At 41.0% G+C, this 16,144-nt stretch overlaps 1 protein-coding gene across 2 annotated transcripts in view; it reads left to right on the plus strand.

Moving 5' to 3' along the window:
* DOCK4 (dedicator of cytokinesis 4) overlaps positions 1-16,144 on the plus strand; it is a 392,744-nt gene that overhangs the window by 216,361 nt on the left and 160,239 nt on the right. For both annotated transcript variants that reach the window (XM_006122512.4, XM_006122513.4), the window contains exon 13: positions 7,069-7,194. In XM_006122512.4, the coding sequence (XP_006122574.2) occupies positions 7,069-7,194 (126 nt within the window). The remainder of the gene's footprint in view (positions 1-7,068; positions 7,195-16,144) is intronic.

A 16,144-nucleotide genomic window follows, 5' to 3' on the forward strand; every position in this document is an offset into this window, starting at 1 on the left:
AAATATATTGTAAGATTATAACTGGGGATTCAGTAGCTTTGTATTATATTTCTAGCACAATTTATGTGAAAGCTGACAGAGTTTATATCAGCTAATATCTGATAATCCCCTCTGGGCCTTTAGTGTCTTAATTGTAATAGAAAGATACATGAAGTATTTATAAATGTGATATTGGTTATTTTGTAGATTAGGTGTAATTGTTAGTTAACAAAATAAAATGCATAAAAATGTATTGTAAAGTTTACTATTCAGTTTAGATGTCTTGATGTTTGTATCTCAAGCAATGGGATGTATCAAACTTGACATACTGTATGTTTCATGAAGAGAAAAGGAAGATCTTTAATCAGTAGAGCAAGGTAGACAATAAATAAACCCGCCTAGTTCCCAGAATAAATAAAACCCACCAGGTTCCCGGAATAAATAAACCCACCTAGTTCCCAGAAATGACTGCTGTTTGAAAACATGTTTATTAACAATTTTAACACCATTTAACGCATAGGGTAGATAAAGACAGTTTAAAAATGTTCTAGCTTGTCAACTCTGGGGAAGTTGGAATGCAGCAATGTCGCCTTCCAAATACTGTTTTGTCTGAAGAAAAGATGCAACTCATCCACTGAAGGTAGAAGGCAGAGTTCCTGACACTTGGTCATGTGCAGGTGTTCTCGGCAGGATGTGGGGGAGAGTTATACAGAGTGACCTGGGTCAGTTGGTAACATGGGCACTGTTACTATAGCCAGATGCAAGGTCATATCCTTAGGAACAACAAAGGTATGTTACACTTACAAATAGGGTACTGTATCATACAGGGGCAGACACTGAAAAAGTACTTACGGGTCATGGTAGAAAACTCAAAGTAACATGAGCTCCCAGTGAAGTGATATACAGTAGACTTCCGATAATCCAGCACCTTTGGGACCTAGGTAGTGCCGGATTATCGGATATGCCAGAGTACGATAAGGGGGCATACTCCCAACCCAATCCCCCCTTCCCTCTCCTCCCCGGCCCTTCGCTAGAGCCAAACACCTACCCTCCTTGCGGTAACCCCAGTCCCCTTTTTCCCCCAACCTCATGTCCATGTCCCAAGGCAGCTGCCTGTGCTCAGCAGCCGGCTGCTAGCAAGTACAGGCTGGACGCTGTGTGCACTGGGGACCATGAGCAGAATGGCGTGGGCTGGGAGTGCACATGCGGCTCACAGTGGCCCGGCCATGAGAGCGGCTGACTGAGCACATCTGGGTTCCAGTTGCTGCCAGACTATTGGGAGTTCTGGACAACTGGATGCCAGACAACTGGAGTTTTACTGTAATTAAGAGGCAAAAATGATTCTTGGATGTATAAACTGAACTATCAAATACAAGTAAGAACGCACTTTGCTTTAGTGAGACCATTACTGGAATACTGTATCCAGATCTGGTATCCACACTTCTGAAAAATTAGAGGGAGTTAGCGTAAGAAAAGAGCTACAAGAAATATTTGAAGTTTGGAAAACATGCCTTACAATGACAAGCTACATAACTAAGAAGAGGTTAAGAGGTGACTTGAAGATGGTCTATAAATACCCATGTGAGGAAGAGATTTTCGCTAATAGATGGCTCTTGAATCTAGTGCAGAAAGGTAGATTGAGATCCCATGGTTGGAAGCCGAAGCTAAACAATTCAAACTAGAAATAAGATACATTTTTTTTAACAGTAAGGATAATTAATCTATGGAAAACTTACTTAGGAACATGATGGAGTCTTCTTTGTTTGAAATCTTTTAAATAAGTCTAGATAGGGGTTTTTTCTAAAAAATGTTCTTGCTCAGGCAGAAGCTATGAGATCTTCTCAGAAATGGTTGAATGGGAGAGCTTCTTTGCTTTGTATCTACAAAAGGTTACTCTGGATCATCATAATAGTCCCTTCTGGCCAAGAACTTTAAAAAGATTGATCTTCCAGATACTAGTCATCCAGTGCTTCTTGCAATAAGCAGGTGATGAAATAAGGCTCCACTACTTCCAGGCTGAAGAAATGCCAGGCATACACTCTTGCTACAGTGAAACACTATTTACATGGAAGTCATTTTCATTTGAAGAAAGAAAACTACATCGCTCTAAGAGGGTTTGACAGTATTCGCATCCTACCTCAAACCATTTGAAATGGAGTCTTAGGTACAAGTATTCAGATCATGTATGAGCTGCAGGCCATGTGGTCAGCATTGTAATTGGGAAGCAAAGGAGCCTCCCTTCCTGTACCAGCAGTTTGAAGAATCCTTACTCAAACATCAAAGGCTAATTGTTGGACTTTCCTTGACAATTCAGATTAATCAAACTCACGCCTTCAAGTGCATTTGCAGATGTTGGCTGGCTTCCTCTCTCCCTCCCCCCAAATTTGAATATTACCTAAGTTCATTTGAAAATGGAAACCAACAGGGTTTGTATGCGCTCTGTTTTCCACTGTTTTAAACTACAGCAAATTGACACCCAGTTAATTTTATAGTCATGGGCCGTCAGTGAAGCTGGGTCTGGGAGAGGAAGGTCCCCAACCCCACCATGGGGAGGGGAGGAGGCATGGCAGCGTGCGGAGTGCCCACCTCATAATGGGGAGGGGAACAAATGGGAGGGGTCGTGCACCTGGCCCCTGGAGCACTGGGGAGGGAGGAAGCCACACTGGTCCATTCTGGGGTTGAAGTGTGGGCAGGACTATGACTGTCAGTTTGGAAGCCAAAGCCTTCCCCTGCTTAGGCTACTCAACACCATGTTTGTAGTTTAAGTGGAGGGATAAATACCAAGTGTGCTCATTGTTATCTCTGCCATTGCAGTCTGGACACTTAAAAGACTGCCAGAAATGCAAACACCTGTGTGCTTTCAGAATTGTTTAGAGAGCTTTGTTTAGACAAATGCCTGATTTTGTTTCTTAAAAAATGGAGCTGGTTAGTGGTTGTGTCCAAGTTTTTCATGTCAGCTTCCTGAGCAGCTGCTAGGCATTCTCTTCTTAATATCATCTAGGAATATCTGTTCATTGTGGATAGAAATTGAATGTAAACACTTTTTATTCAGAAAAGCTCAAACAGAAGGCTACATCTAGTCTACTGGGTTTTTCCGTGAGGTATCCCAGAAAACCCCTGCCACGTCCACAGAGAACATTTGCTCTCCCGTTTTTTTTTTTGTGGAAGAGCAAACTCACTCTTTCGGGGAGCCCTGTATTCCTCATTCCATGCATTAATTGTAATGAACTAGATCAAAATTTTCTTCCTCGTGTTTAAAATTTTCAATGGATGTGTGACATTTTATCTCGCTAATATTTTCTCTTTCATCGCACCTTTCCACTTCCTATTCTTATCTATCATCTGAATCTTCTAGTATAAACTTGCTACACTTGTCCTTTAGAGGTTGTTTCATTTGACTTTCCTCTGCCTTATTTCTCCTCGCCTTTTTCAGATTTTATCTTAACATATTTTTTTCCCATTTTGTCTATGCCTCTTATTTTTTCCCCTTTCTCTTTTGTATTGGTGTTGACTGCATGTTTGAATGTATTTATCATCCAATGTCTTTACAGTTTTTAAAATCTCTGGCCACATACAATACATGATTGATATTTCTATAAGCTATCTCTTGCATTATTTAATTCTAATGTTTTTCAGAGTACAGTTTATATGAAAGATGCTAAGTCAAACAAAGTATTGAATTATATATCTTTGTACGTGTCTCAATGACAGATGCCTTAGAAAGTTTTTCTTTAAACTTTTGTAGATCAGAAGATAATCCCTTCAGTTTTAAACGGTGAATGCTGTGAAATACAGAATTATAATATGTGTCTTCTCTTGCAGGAGTCAATGTATACAATGCTTTGACAACCAATTCTGTTTTCAGGTTAAAACTGCTTTTTCCATTGATTGTTTTTCATATCTCAATTTTATGAGCAAAATAAAATTCTCCAAAGCAAATATGTAAGATAAATGAGAGAAAGATTGCTGAAATCTTTAAATGCTAATTGGAGTCAAGGTCTTGAATTTTAACTTATAGCGTTTAGGAAGGAGAACATTAAACAGCAGTGTACAATATTTGATTATTTTTAGTACTGTTCTTCTACTGGATGTGGGCTCTGGGCCCATGGCAAATCTCTCTTAGGTTTCCTGGGATACAACGTTGCATTTAAGAAACCAAAACACTTTGATAAACTAGTAAAATATTTCTTAATCTGTAAAAGAATGACGTTTTTAATGGGCTTAAAATTATGTCTCTAGGTCATGGTTTGCCATGTGGTTCAGGGTCATAGTAACTGAAAGTCATTACCCCATAACAGCTGTTCATTTGTTTCTATGAAATGACTTGATCATCTCAATATAGTTCCTGGAGAACAAATGTCTGTGATCAAGACAACCAATTCCTGTAGCTTTCTTATGTAAGGGAGCTGTATCTTAGAAATGCAGTGGTGTGTATGTCATCAGTGTTTTGTGGTAGTGATTTGCAAATGAAATCCCAGTAAGTGAAGAGGCCCATTAGAAAATTGAGCATATTCACATTAACTATTTGCTGTTTAGTGAGATGTAGCAACCTAAAGTACACTTTTACTTCAAGGGATTTAGTCACTCATTGATACCAAAATGAACTGCCATAAATCTTAATGAGACAAAGTAGATAAAGGTAATACTTTTTATTGGACCAAGTTCTGTTGGTGAAAGAGACAAGCCTACAAGTTTATACAGATCTGATCTGACAAAGAGCTTTGTGTAAGCCCGAAAGCTTACCAACAGAAGTCGATCCAACAAAAGATATTGCAGCACCCATTTTGTCTTTCTGGGACCGAGAAAACTACAACAACACTGCATAAATATGATTGGAAACTGCCTTGTCAAAGACATTACGCACCGTATGGCTGACGGTTTGATCAAAATAATAAATTTTTATTGTAAATAGCAAATTACAGAAGAAGAAAAAAAAGATAAAAATTGCTGTACTGGATTACACCAGTGGTCTGTTGAATTCAGGATTCTGACTGACAGTAGCTGATACCAGATTTTGTAGGTAATCGTGAAATAATCTCAAAATAATCAGTTTATTAAATCACCTGCTCAGAGGGGAGAGGCATGTCTTCCTAATCCCATAGAATGATTGCCCCACTGTCAAATGTATGTATATTTATTTATTGGGCCTTCCTTTATCTTCTAAGGTTTTTCATGACTTTTTAGGTTGATCTGCTTGTTTCCACTTATTAATGTAGGCTGGGAATTTGCCCCATCTGTATTTGTATGTGTGTTCTGACACCTAAAATATGTTCAAGTATTGTTGAGATCAGGAAGGATTAAGCTTTACAAGCTGTATCATCTTGACATTGGTCACAAGGATTATATTAAAACAATCCCTCCTTTTTGTAAATTTCAACTATGATAAAGTATGTTGCTTCCAGATACATCCTATGCTGAAATGATCAAAGGTGAGGGCACACCTTTTTTCTAGAATCATAATTTCATTGGAAGGAGATTTGCACTCATTAACTCTTGAGTATCATGTCTTCCAGCAGACACAGAACAGAGCATCTATTAGTGTGAATCAAACACACTGAAAAAAATAATTATTTGTAACTTTAGCCAGGATAAGACTGAAAATGTGTTCAACACACATTGTCTTAAACAGAGAAGTAGCAGGATATGGCTAACTTACATTGTTCTTCTAATTTACCTTGAGGTTTTGGTTTTAAGAGCAAGAGTTTCATAAGATTTTCTGTGATTAGAAGTGTACTGGTGATATAGCTATGCGTAATGAGAACAGATGCTCATTGAGACTCCCACGTTCTGCCATTAGGCAATTATCTTCAAAACTGCTTACATCGTTTGCTCTGTATCAGACAAGAAGACAGTATTTTGTTTGTATCTCCTTTCCTATTTAAATTTTCAGAAGACTATGAGCAGTAATGTAGTTTTTCTTTCTGGCTATGTCTACACTACAGAGTTTTTCGGAAAAATAGCCATTTTTCTGAAAAGCTTGTGGAGTGTTCACTCCTCAAGCGCATTTTTGCACACAAAAATCAAAAGAACAGAGGGGTTTTTCCGGTATAGGTATTCTTCATTCTACAAGGAAGAACGCCTTTTTGCGAAAGAGCTCTTTCGCAAAAAGCTGTGTATGGATGGGGAAGATGGGCTTTTTGCGCAAAAAGAGGAAAAAGCACAGGTGCCCTGGTGGCCATTCTGTGCATAGCAATCAGAGTTTACTTTCGAGAGAGCCTTCATGCAGTCTCAACACTCTTTCAAAAGCACATAGCTTTTTCGATGTGCTTTTGCTTTGTGGACACTCTCTTTTGCAAGAAGTTTTTGTGGAAGATCTCTTCTGATAAAAGCTTCTTGCACGAGAAGCCTGCAGTCTAGATGTAGCCTCCCTTTGTTATGTAGAGTACTTTCTTAGACAGTTAACACCTTTTAAGAATAATGTTGTGATCTCAATATTTATAAAATAGGAGATCAGATATTTTTTATTTTGGTGATACTGGAATGTGTAATTATAGGAAAAACCTCTGTTGAGCTGGCATCAATCAATATTGGTAATTTTGTGACTCTGGACCTTAAGTTTTTTCTCATGCGCACACTTTTTCTTTGGCCCTCGAACATATGGCTATCTCTTGGCAAGGGGTAGAGTGATGCTTTAATAGGCATATTGAAATCTAGGTTTTTTGAGGGGGTGGGTTTTGTTCAACTGCGTGGTGATTGGTTTGAAGAATAAGCAAATGAAAATATTAAATGGCAGCAAACTATTACTCATAATTGATATTTCCCAGAAGTGCATTCTTGTTAACGTCTTATTAGGTCTGCTTGACTAAGATTTGAGCTAACATAATTGCCTCAGTTACCAACCAATAATAGCCACCTTGTTACTGCTTGTATATGGCTCGATGGTTATCTAGTGCTTTTCTAGCTTTCTACATGGAAGATTCTTGTACAGTGTTTATTTACCCTTTCCAAATGCATACAGCTTCTGAAACGGTTCAAAATGAATTAATCTAATATCACATTTCAGTTTGAAACAACATTTTTGAATGGATTTTAAATATAATATTAAGTTATACAATTCTTAAGTCTCTTATTTTTTCTCTTCAATTTCAGGTCTGGCAGTTTCCCTTCAACTGTTTCATGGAGATATTGAACAAATTAGGAGAGATTACACATCCATGTTTACACATGGGGTATCAATAACAAGGAAGCTGGGTTTTTCAAATATTATCATGCCTGGTAGGTTAAAAAAGAAAAATAAGAAAGAAATAACAAAAAAAATGAAAATTATGTAATTTTGGATTCCTTTCCTAAGAAATTCTGTTCTTCAACAGTTCTCAAATGTCAACTCCCTGGGACTTTATGAACAGGTCTATTCTCATTAATGAAATTAAATTTTTTTTTAATTGTCTGTTCTTCCATGCCTTGGGCCATCTGCCTATGCCTAGTGATTTGGTAAAGTTTAATCTGAACATCGCACAGTTGCAAGTGACTGCATACGGTGAAATGCAATGGAAAATCAGGTTTTACATAAGGGAAGGTGTGATCAGGGGAGATTTTAGGTGCTATTGTTAAAAACTATAATCTTAAATTAAGGCTCAGTTAACACAGTTGACACTTTCCATATGATAGTTTTGACCAGTCTTTTATGTGCATATTTGATGAAGAAGAAGGGACAGATAAGTTACTACACAGATGCAGATTTTGAAGGATGCACGGGAGTTTTACTAAAACTAATGGTTATTTTTAACAAAAGATGCATGTAATTAAGATGAGGTTAAGAAAGGTTGGATAAAGGATTAATATTAATGTGGAGGTGTGAACATAACTGATAGTGATTCTGACTCTCTCTCTATATATACACACACACACACACACACACAATACATATTAATTTTCTAATGTATATAGCCAATATTTCTTTGAAAGAAAACCATATTTAAAATCATAATGACCTGAAATTACTGGCTCTGAATTATTACTTTGATATTGTTACTGACAAAAACATTTACATGCACCAGTGGTTTAAATTGTCGTCATGAGTCTCTGCAGATTGTTAATAAGGATTATTTTGTTATTGTAAGTATGTATCCTTGCAGTCTTAGCTAGTTAAACTAGAGGCAAATCAAGACCCAAATTCAGGAAAAAACAACTTAAATCCATTCCAAATAAGGAAAGCACTTTAAATCCTATTGAAGTCAATGGATTTAAGCACATGCTTCCTGAATTGGTTTCTAAAATCTGGAAGTTGATAAACCATTATCTTAAAATATAGCAATTGGGAGTACTACTAATTGCTATATTTTAAGAGTTATAAAATACTGATGTTCAAAGCCAGATGTTTTAACATGTAGTAAAAGCATAAAGAATGGTTTATCAACTTCCAGATTTTAGAAACCAATTCAGGAAGCATCCATTGACTTCAGTAGGATTTAAATAGGAGTTTAAGTGCTTTCCTTATTTGGAATGGATTTAAGCATGTTTTTTCCTGAATTTGGGTCTTGATCTGAATCTGTTAAAAAAAGATTCCCAAATATTTACATAAAAATTGTAAGTTCCATTGCAATATTTAGCAAAATATACCAGATGACTCAGGTGTCATATTGTAATTTCAGTTTTACATGTGTGTTATTGGAAGAGTCATATTTAAATATTGTGGACAGATATTTTATTTACTTAGTGTGTTGGTGGAGGGCATGCTATAATTCTAAATAAATAAAATATTTTAAATATTATATAAATGACAAAAGAGAATGCACTTTTACTGAGGACAAGATAATTCCAGTAAAGGAAGTATCTACAGCTCATTGTTCCTCTATGATTTAATGAGTTGCTGCTGCATTGTCACATTGTCTGTGACTGTTGGAAATTATTCTTTCCTTATTAGATTTTTCCTCTTATCTTCCTGGTAAGAGATATAGTGATATACTGACATATTACGAGAAACATGTTATAATATAGCAATAATATAGCCAGCTACTGAAAAAAAATTCACAGCTGAGATTCACTGCTAAGTATTGTATGGATTCATTTGAAAGATAAATATGCACATGTGGATAAATAGATTTCAGTGTGCTCAGTAATTGCCTGTGTACTTCTGTTTTGAAATCACATAGCATTTATTTATCTCTTGTCTGGTGTAAATGAGATTTTTATCCATTGAGATAATCATTGTATGCTGGTCATGGCAAGTTCCATATTGGTAGGCAGAAGAGCACACTGTAGGGAGTGAAATGCATATAGAAAATCATAAAATCATAGGGCTGGAAGAGACCTCAGGAGGTCATCGAGTCCATCCTCCTGCCCAAAGCAGGACCAACCCCAACTAAATCATTCCTGCCAAGGCTTTTTCAAGCCAGGATTTTAAAACCTCTAGGGATGGAGATTTCACCACCTCCCTAGGTAACCCATTCCAGTACTTCACCACCTTCCTGGTAAAATAGTTTTTCCTAATATCCAACCTAGAGCTCCCCCCACTTCAACATGAGACGATTGCTCCTCGTTGTACCATCTGCCACTACTGAGAATAGTCTTTCTCCATCCTCTTCAGGTAGTTAAGGTTGCTATCAAATCCTCCCTCCTTCAGGTAGTTAAAGGTTGCTATCAAATCCCCCCTTACTCTTTTCTTCTGCAGATTAAACAAGCCCAAATCCCTCAGCCTCTTCTCATAGGTCATATGCTCCAGCCCCCTAATCATTTGTGTTGCCCTCCACTGGAACCTCTCCAATGTATCCACATAATTTCTGTAACGGGAAGCCCAGAATTGGATGCAGTACTCCAGATGTGACCTCACCAGGGCTGACTAAAGGGAAATAATCACTTCCCTAGATGGGCTGGCAATGCTCCTCCTAATGCATCCTAATATACCATTAGCTTTCTTGGGTACAAGGGCACACTGTTGACTCATATCCAGCTTCTCATCCACTGTTATCCCCAGGTCCTTTTCTGCTGAACTACTACCTAGCCAGTCGGTCCCCAGCCTGTAGCTGTGCTTGGGATTCTTCCATCCCAGTTGCAAGACTCTGCACTTGTCCTTGTTGAACCTCATCAGATTTCTTTTGGCTCAATCCTCCAATTTGTCTAGGTCACTCTGGACCCTATCCCTACCCTCCAACGTATCTACCTCTCCCCCTAGCTAAGTGTCATCTGCAAACTTACTGAGGGTGTAATCCATCCCCTCATCCAGGTCATTAATGAAGATGTTGAACAAAACTGACCCCACAACTGGCCATTGGGGCACTCCACTTGATACCGACTGCCAACCTGACATCAAGCTGTTGATCACTACGCAGTGAGCCCGACAATCTAGCCAGCTTTCTATCCACCTTACAGTTCATTTATCCAATCCATACTTCCTTAACTTCCTTAGGAATACTGTGGGAGACCGTATCAAAAGCTTTGCTAAAGTCAGTGTATATAATGTCCTCTGCCTTCCCCATGTCCACAGAGCCAGTTACCTTGTCATAGAAGGCATTCAGGTTGGTCAGGCATGACTTGCCCTTGGTGAATTCATGTTGACTATTCCTGATCACTTTCCTCTCTTCCAAATGCTTCAAAATAGATTCCTTGAGGATCCCCTTCATGGTTTTTCCGGGGACTGAGGATAGACTGACTGGTTTGTAGTTCCCTGGATTGTCCTCCTTCCCTTATTTAAAGATGGGCACTACATTTGCCTTTTTCCAGTTGTCTGGGACCTCCCCCTGATCGCCACCAGTTTTCAAAGATTGGTCTTGCAAATACTGTGGATTATTTAAAGCTCTTCTTTCATTTTTGTTTTCTCTTTAAGTTTATTTTGTTGAGACGTGCTTTTGAGGTTGTGGTCAGCTGAAAAATTAGGGACCAAATATAATATTTCATATTGGGACATCCATTAAATGTATTGTTTTGTTGAGATATGGATTTTTGTCAAGCTCAGTTAACTCAAGTCAGCGCTCATAATCAAATCATGCTCAAATTATCAAATAAAAGGCTTGGTGCACAGTGTAGCTCAGACTCTGAGTAGCACTGAAAATGCTAAATTTGAGAACACTTTCCCTTACTGGTGCCTTTTGAACTATAATTGTCCTTCATTTTCTATCTTTATTATTCCTTTTCTCTTTGGAGGTTTTGCCATTGAAAGCAATTATGCATGTTTTTATAAAACATTGTCTTTTTATGACACTCAAGACTGAGAAGATGAGGCCTCAGAATGCTCTATCCTTGGCATATGTAATACAGTTTTAAACCCTATATCTTTTAGGAAATGGGGAGGTAGATTTGTAGTGGACAGGAATAGCCACTTATTTCTGAGCCTTATTCAAGTCAGGTGTGTCTTACTATTGTCGCTAGCCATGAGAGGGAAATGCTGTGGACCGTGTCCTCCATAAGTGTAACTGAAAATATTTTTTCTAGGTGTAAGCAGGATATGAGGGTAGATTCTGTACAACTACAGCTACATGTACCTTCCTACACTACAAATTAACAGCTTGCTGAAACACAGGCCTAAGATTTCTTTCTAGGCCTGCTCAGAAAGCATTATGCATTCTTAAACTAAGTGTAGTTATATTTAAACCCTGAATTTAGGTCTTAGTAGCTCCAAGTAACCTTCAGAGACTGAGTGCCAGAGTTATATTAACAAATAAACCAGGCATTTTGGACGGTACTTGAACTGAACTTTAAATCACTTTTAATGAAAGAGATTAGGTTTTAAATGCACTTGTGTATTTTTCTCTGCAGGCTCTTATAAACTCCTTGCTGTTTGTACAGTTCACATTACTGGAACATAAGTTCTATTTGTAGCATCTGAATCACAATGTGCTACTTTTGTGTAATGTGTGACTCATTTATTCTACTACACGCATACATATGCATTCTTTCCCCATTCTTTCCCCTCTAATCTTCTGTGATGGTTCTAAGAACAAAGTGGTTTCACCTTTAGTGTGTGTCATCTGAACGCTTCAAAGCTGGAATTACCGTAGTGTGTCTCAGTTTGTATCCACATCCCTTTGTGGGATCAAGAGAGAGAAAAATCTGATTTGTGGATGCCTCTTGCCAGAGGCTCTGACTTCCCCAGTTCCCCAATGGTGTTGGACCCCCATTCTGCCCCAGAAGCTATCTCCACTCTACTCCCTTCCTCTGCCCCTTCCTGCCTCCTCTCTTTCCCCTCCTCACAGTGCCTCCTGAATGCAGTTGAATATCTTATCATGGTGAGTGTGAGGTGCTGCTAGGAGAGTGGGGGAGGAGCTAAATAACAGGGCCCGCTGGAGGGCTGGGGGAAGGAAGGAATTGATCCATGGGGCTGCTAGTGGGTGCTACAGCACGGAGCACCCACTGAGTCTGCGCTTATGTCTCTTATGAAATGTGTTCAGCCCCCTCTGTTAATAGATGGCTTGGTACTCAGAGCATGTGGTGAAAGGAAATCTTCTTGTAGCCACAGTGCTGTAGGTCTGAGACACATGCACATGAAATAATTTATCCCTTCGATTTGTATAGGGTGTTATCTTTTCCCAGAAGCTCAATTAACTAAAAAAATGGATTTTAAAACTCTTACCTTCTTGCCTTCTTCCTTTGTTTTTCTCAGGCACTAAGGCAGAATCGTGGTTTAAAACAATTATATAACCGAATCTGACTTCCATAGGCTATATAACCTCTAGTGATGGCACAAGCTTTCTTGCACTTTTTCTAAGACTATAAAATGCTATAGGACCTTGCACTGATATAATCATTGATCTCTTGGCTCATGCAGCAACAAGAGTCTCTCAGGCCATCTCTACACCTGTGCATTCATGACTGGACTGTATCTTCAGCTTAGGAGTGAATACAGGGATAACACTTAATTTACACATTCAAAATTTGACTTCCTGCTCTTCCAGATGAAGAACAGAACCTTCCTATTTCTTCCTTCCCATCAGCTGATTCACCTGAGAGTTGTCTTCAGTACTCTGGGTTTTCAACTCATCTGAAGAGAACAGACCTCCCAATTGCAAGGTCAAAACACTCACAAGTTCGTTCAACAGTATAATCAATTGATGTCCACTACCATCAATGCCTTGGTCACAAGCTATCTGCTCCCCCCTTCCTTACCTTCAGACTTGGTGGATAGAATGCACAGACAGAAAGATGGAATGTCAATGCCACAAAGTGAACTTGAATTGCTCACTAGCAGTACTAACACTTCTTACTGGCCTATACCACAACAGTAAGGGAGGCGAACAAAGAGAGTTGGGTACAGAGGCTGCCATCAAAACAGCACCATATTGGCTAATAGCTATTCTGCACAGTGAACCAACTGATCAGCTCACACTGTATAGTCAAGATATTGGTACCAAGCGTCACCCATTGCAAAACTCTTTCCTCAGACTTTGCTGGAGAAATCTATGGATACAATGAGAACTAGCCAAGAAAAAAAGTTGTATTCCTGATCAGACTGCACTTCTCACCCTTCATGCTTTAGTTTCATAACACTTGTCAACATTCAAGAAACCCTGAGAAATATTAGAGCTATTTCTTGTGAAGAAGATTTATGTCCTCCTTTGATGAAGAAAAACATCAAATAACTTCTATTTCACCTGGTCATGGAAATTATTAATGCTAGAGAAGGAATTAAAAAAAAGTAATGATCCATTGTGAGGCTCCAGCCAGGTCTATATTAGATCCGGAAGATCAGCTTACGTATGCAACTCCAGGTACATAAATAACATATCTGGAGTTGGCATACCTTAAGCTGAGTTAGGCACTGTCTCTGCAGCACCAACTGTTACGCCCATTGACTTACCTTACTTCTTGCGAATTGAGGAGTATCACCATTGACCAGGGGCACCCTCAATGTTTTATTTAGCAGGTCCAACTCATTAAATTGAATACCAGAAGCTCAATCTCTGGCGTGGTATGTATCGACATGGCTTCAGTATTAACTCTCTTAGCTTTAGCAAAGACAAGTTTTGCTGCTGCTCAGATATGTATCAGGTCCCTGACACACCATTTTGTCTGCCCTCAGAGAAAACTCTTTAGGACTCCATCAGTCCATGCATGGCCTGGCAGGTAACAACCAGTGAGCTCCAAGTTTCCCAGCAAAATCTCTCTGCAGTGTCCGGTCCCTCTCCCTGGACATTCAGAAGTTAAGTTCATTGCCACTGAAGAGAGACCAAGAGAGGGCACTCAACAGCCAGTTGGGCTAGCTTAGCAGTCACCATCCAGTTTAAATAAACCATACTGAGGTGGATTTTGTAATAAATCAAGAATGAGTTTATTAATCAAAATAGAGATTTAAGTGATACTCAGTATAACCAGAAGACAGGTAGAGTTACAAACAAAACAAAACACACTTTCTACTGACTGAAAATTAATTCCAGCAAGTTATAATCTTTGTCCAAGCAAGATCTCCACTTACATTAAGTCTCCAGGAATTCTTGCATTCCAGACTAAGAGGATCCAGCTTTCCTAGGCTCAGAGAATGCTATTGTCCCCAACATGAAGGATAACCAAAAGGTCTTTTTGTTGTTGTTGTTCACCTTATATTACTCAGAGTCTCAAGAGCCAGGGAATGTCTCTGTCCCCCATGTCATTCCACTGCTTTTTTAGCTTGAAGGCTTTTTTTATTTTAAACATAAATGTAAGTCTGTTTTCTATCTGCAACCATGCCTGTCAGACAAGCAAATATATTCTTTTGTCCAGGACAAGCCGGGTTCATTCTCTGCATCCCAAACACATTATAAAGAGCATATTTCTAGCATGCCTTTATGTATCACACAGTGATTTTCGGGACCGGCATGTCACCATGTTGATATGTGATACTTAACACGATATGGTTGAGATATATATTTAACAGTGTATTAGGGTAATGTGTGTCAACCCTGATGTGAGTTACAATATGGGGGACTCTGCTGGTTGGTATTGAGAGGCTTCCGTGGTCATATGCACCCAGGCCTCTAAGAGGACCAAAATCAAGATTTGACATCAAGGCAAGGAAGCAGCCATATTCTTGGATGATCAGTTGTCCAGGGTTTGGTGAATTTTCCCCTTTGTGGGCTCTGATTAGCTCAGCTCTTGAAATGAGGATGCATGAAACATGAAGACTCCATAATGTTGGTTTTCTTTGCTGGCTTCCTGGAAATTGGCAGATTGGATCAGAAACAAGGTCCTTCCAGTCCAGTATCTTGTCTCTGACATTGCCTTGTGTGGGGGTTCGGGGTGCGATCACCCCCTCTTGGTCCGAGGGGGGGGGGTCGGCGAACCCTAGCGCCCTCTCTTGGTTTCCCTCCAACTCTCGGGTCCCCCCCGTGGGGCCCACGACAATGGGTGCGATCACACCCTCCCGGGGGGAAGGGGAGGTCAGCGAACCCGTCGGTACTTACCCGTCTCTGCGGGGTGGGGCGAAAGGCCCCTGGTTTGGAGTCTCCCCTCGCGGGGTTGCGCCTTGTACTTTCCCTTCGTCAAGGTCGTGGGGAGAGGGATGCTCCCTTCAGGGAGGGAGGGAGACCCGGTCCCACCCTCTCTCCGGGTCCCAGCCCGGGGCCCTAAGCGGCAGGGCTTGTTAATGCCCCGGCGCGGTGGACGAGGGGGTCGTTCCCTCCGCAACTCGTCCACCCATGGCCGCCAAAAGCGCCCTGCCCCAGGCTCCTTCCTCCCTCCAGGCGGCTCCTGCCGATCATGCCCGTCGCCCCTGAACCTACCCTGGTTCGGTGTCCTGCGGTGTCCTGCTTCCAGGTGCGGCCTCTGGGGAGGGCTCTCGGGTCCCGATCTGCCTCTGGTTGTCCCGCTCCCTCCGGGTACGGCGGGGTGGGGTCCGCCCCCCGTCCGCCGAGGGGCTGAGCGACCGCCAAGGGCAGTGGCTGTCCCGGAGGCCTCGGGACCAGCGCCGGGCCGACAGCCGTGGGGTGTGACGCTCGGGCTCTGTCCTGCTGCCAGGTCTGCTTCCCCGCCTCCGTGAGGAGCCTGCCCCCTGCTCCGTCATCGGCGGGCCCTTTTGAACTGGCCCGCCGCGCCGGCCGCTACCCGGGGCCCCGCCCCTTCCGGGCACGTCCCGGCGCGCGGCCCGGCTGACCAGCCGCGTTGCTCTGCTCCGCCCCCGCCGTCCGGGGTTGCGGGGAACGGGCTGTGTTCCCGCAGCCAGCGCAGGCGCGGGGGTAGTGCCCCCACCCGCCGCCGCCTCCGGCTTGCGCTGGGGGAATGCTGGGGGGCCCGCTTCTGGCCATCAGCCCCCTGCCGGCGG

The sequence above is a fragment of the Pelodiscus sinensis genome, chromosome 1 (genome assembly GCF_052426305.1).
Source record: "Pelodiscus sinensis isolate ZL-2025 chromosome 1, ASM5242630v1, whole genome shotgun sequence".
Taxonomy (NCBI): Eukaryota; Metazoa; Chordata; order Testudines; family Trionychidae; genus Pelodiscus; species Pelodiscus sinensis.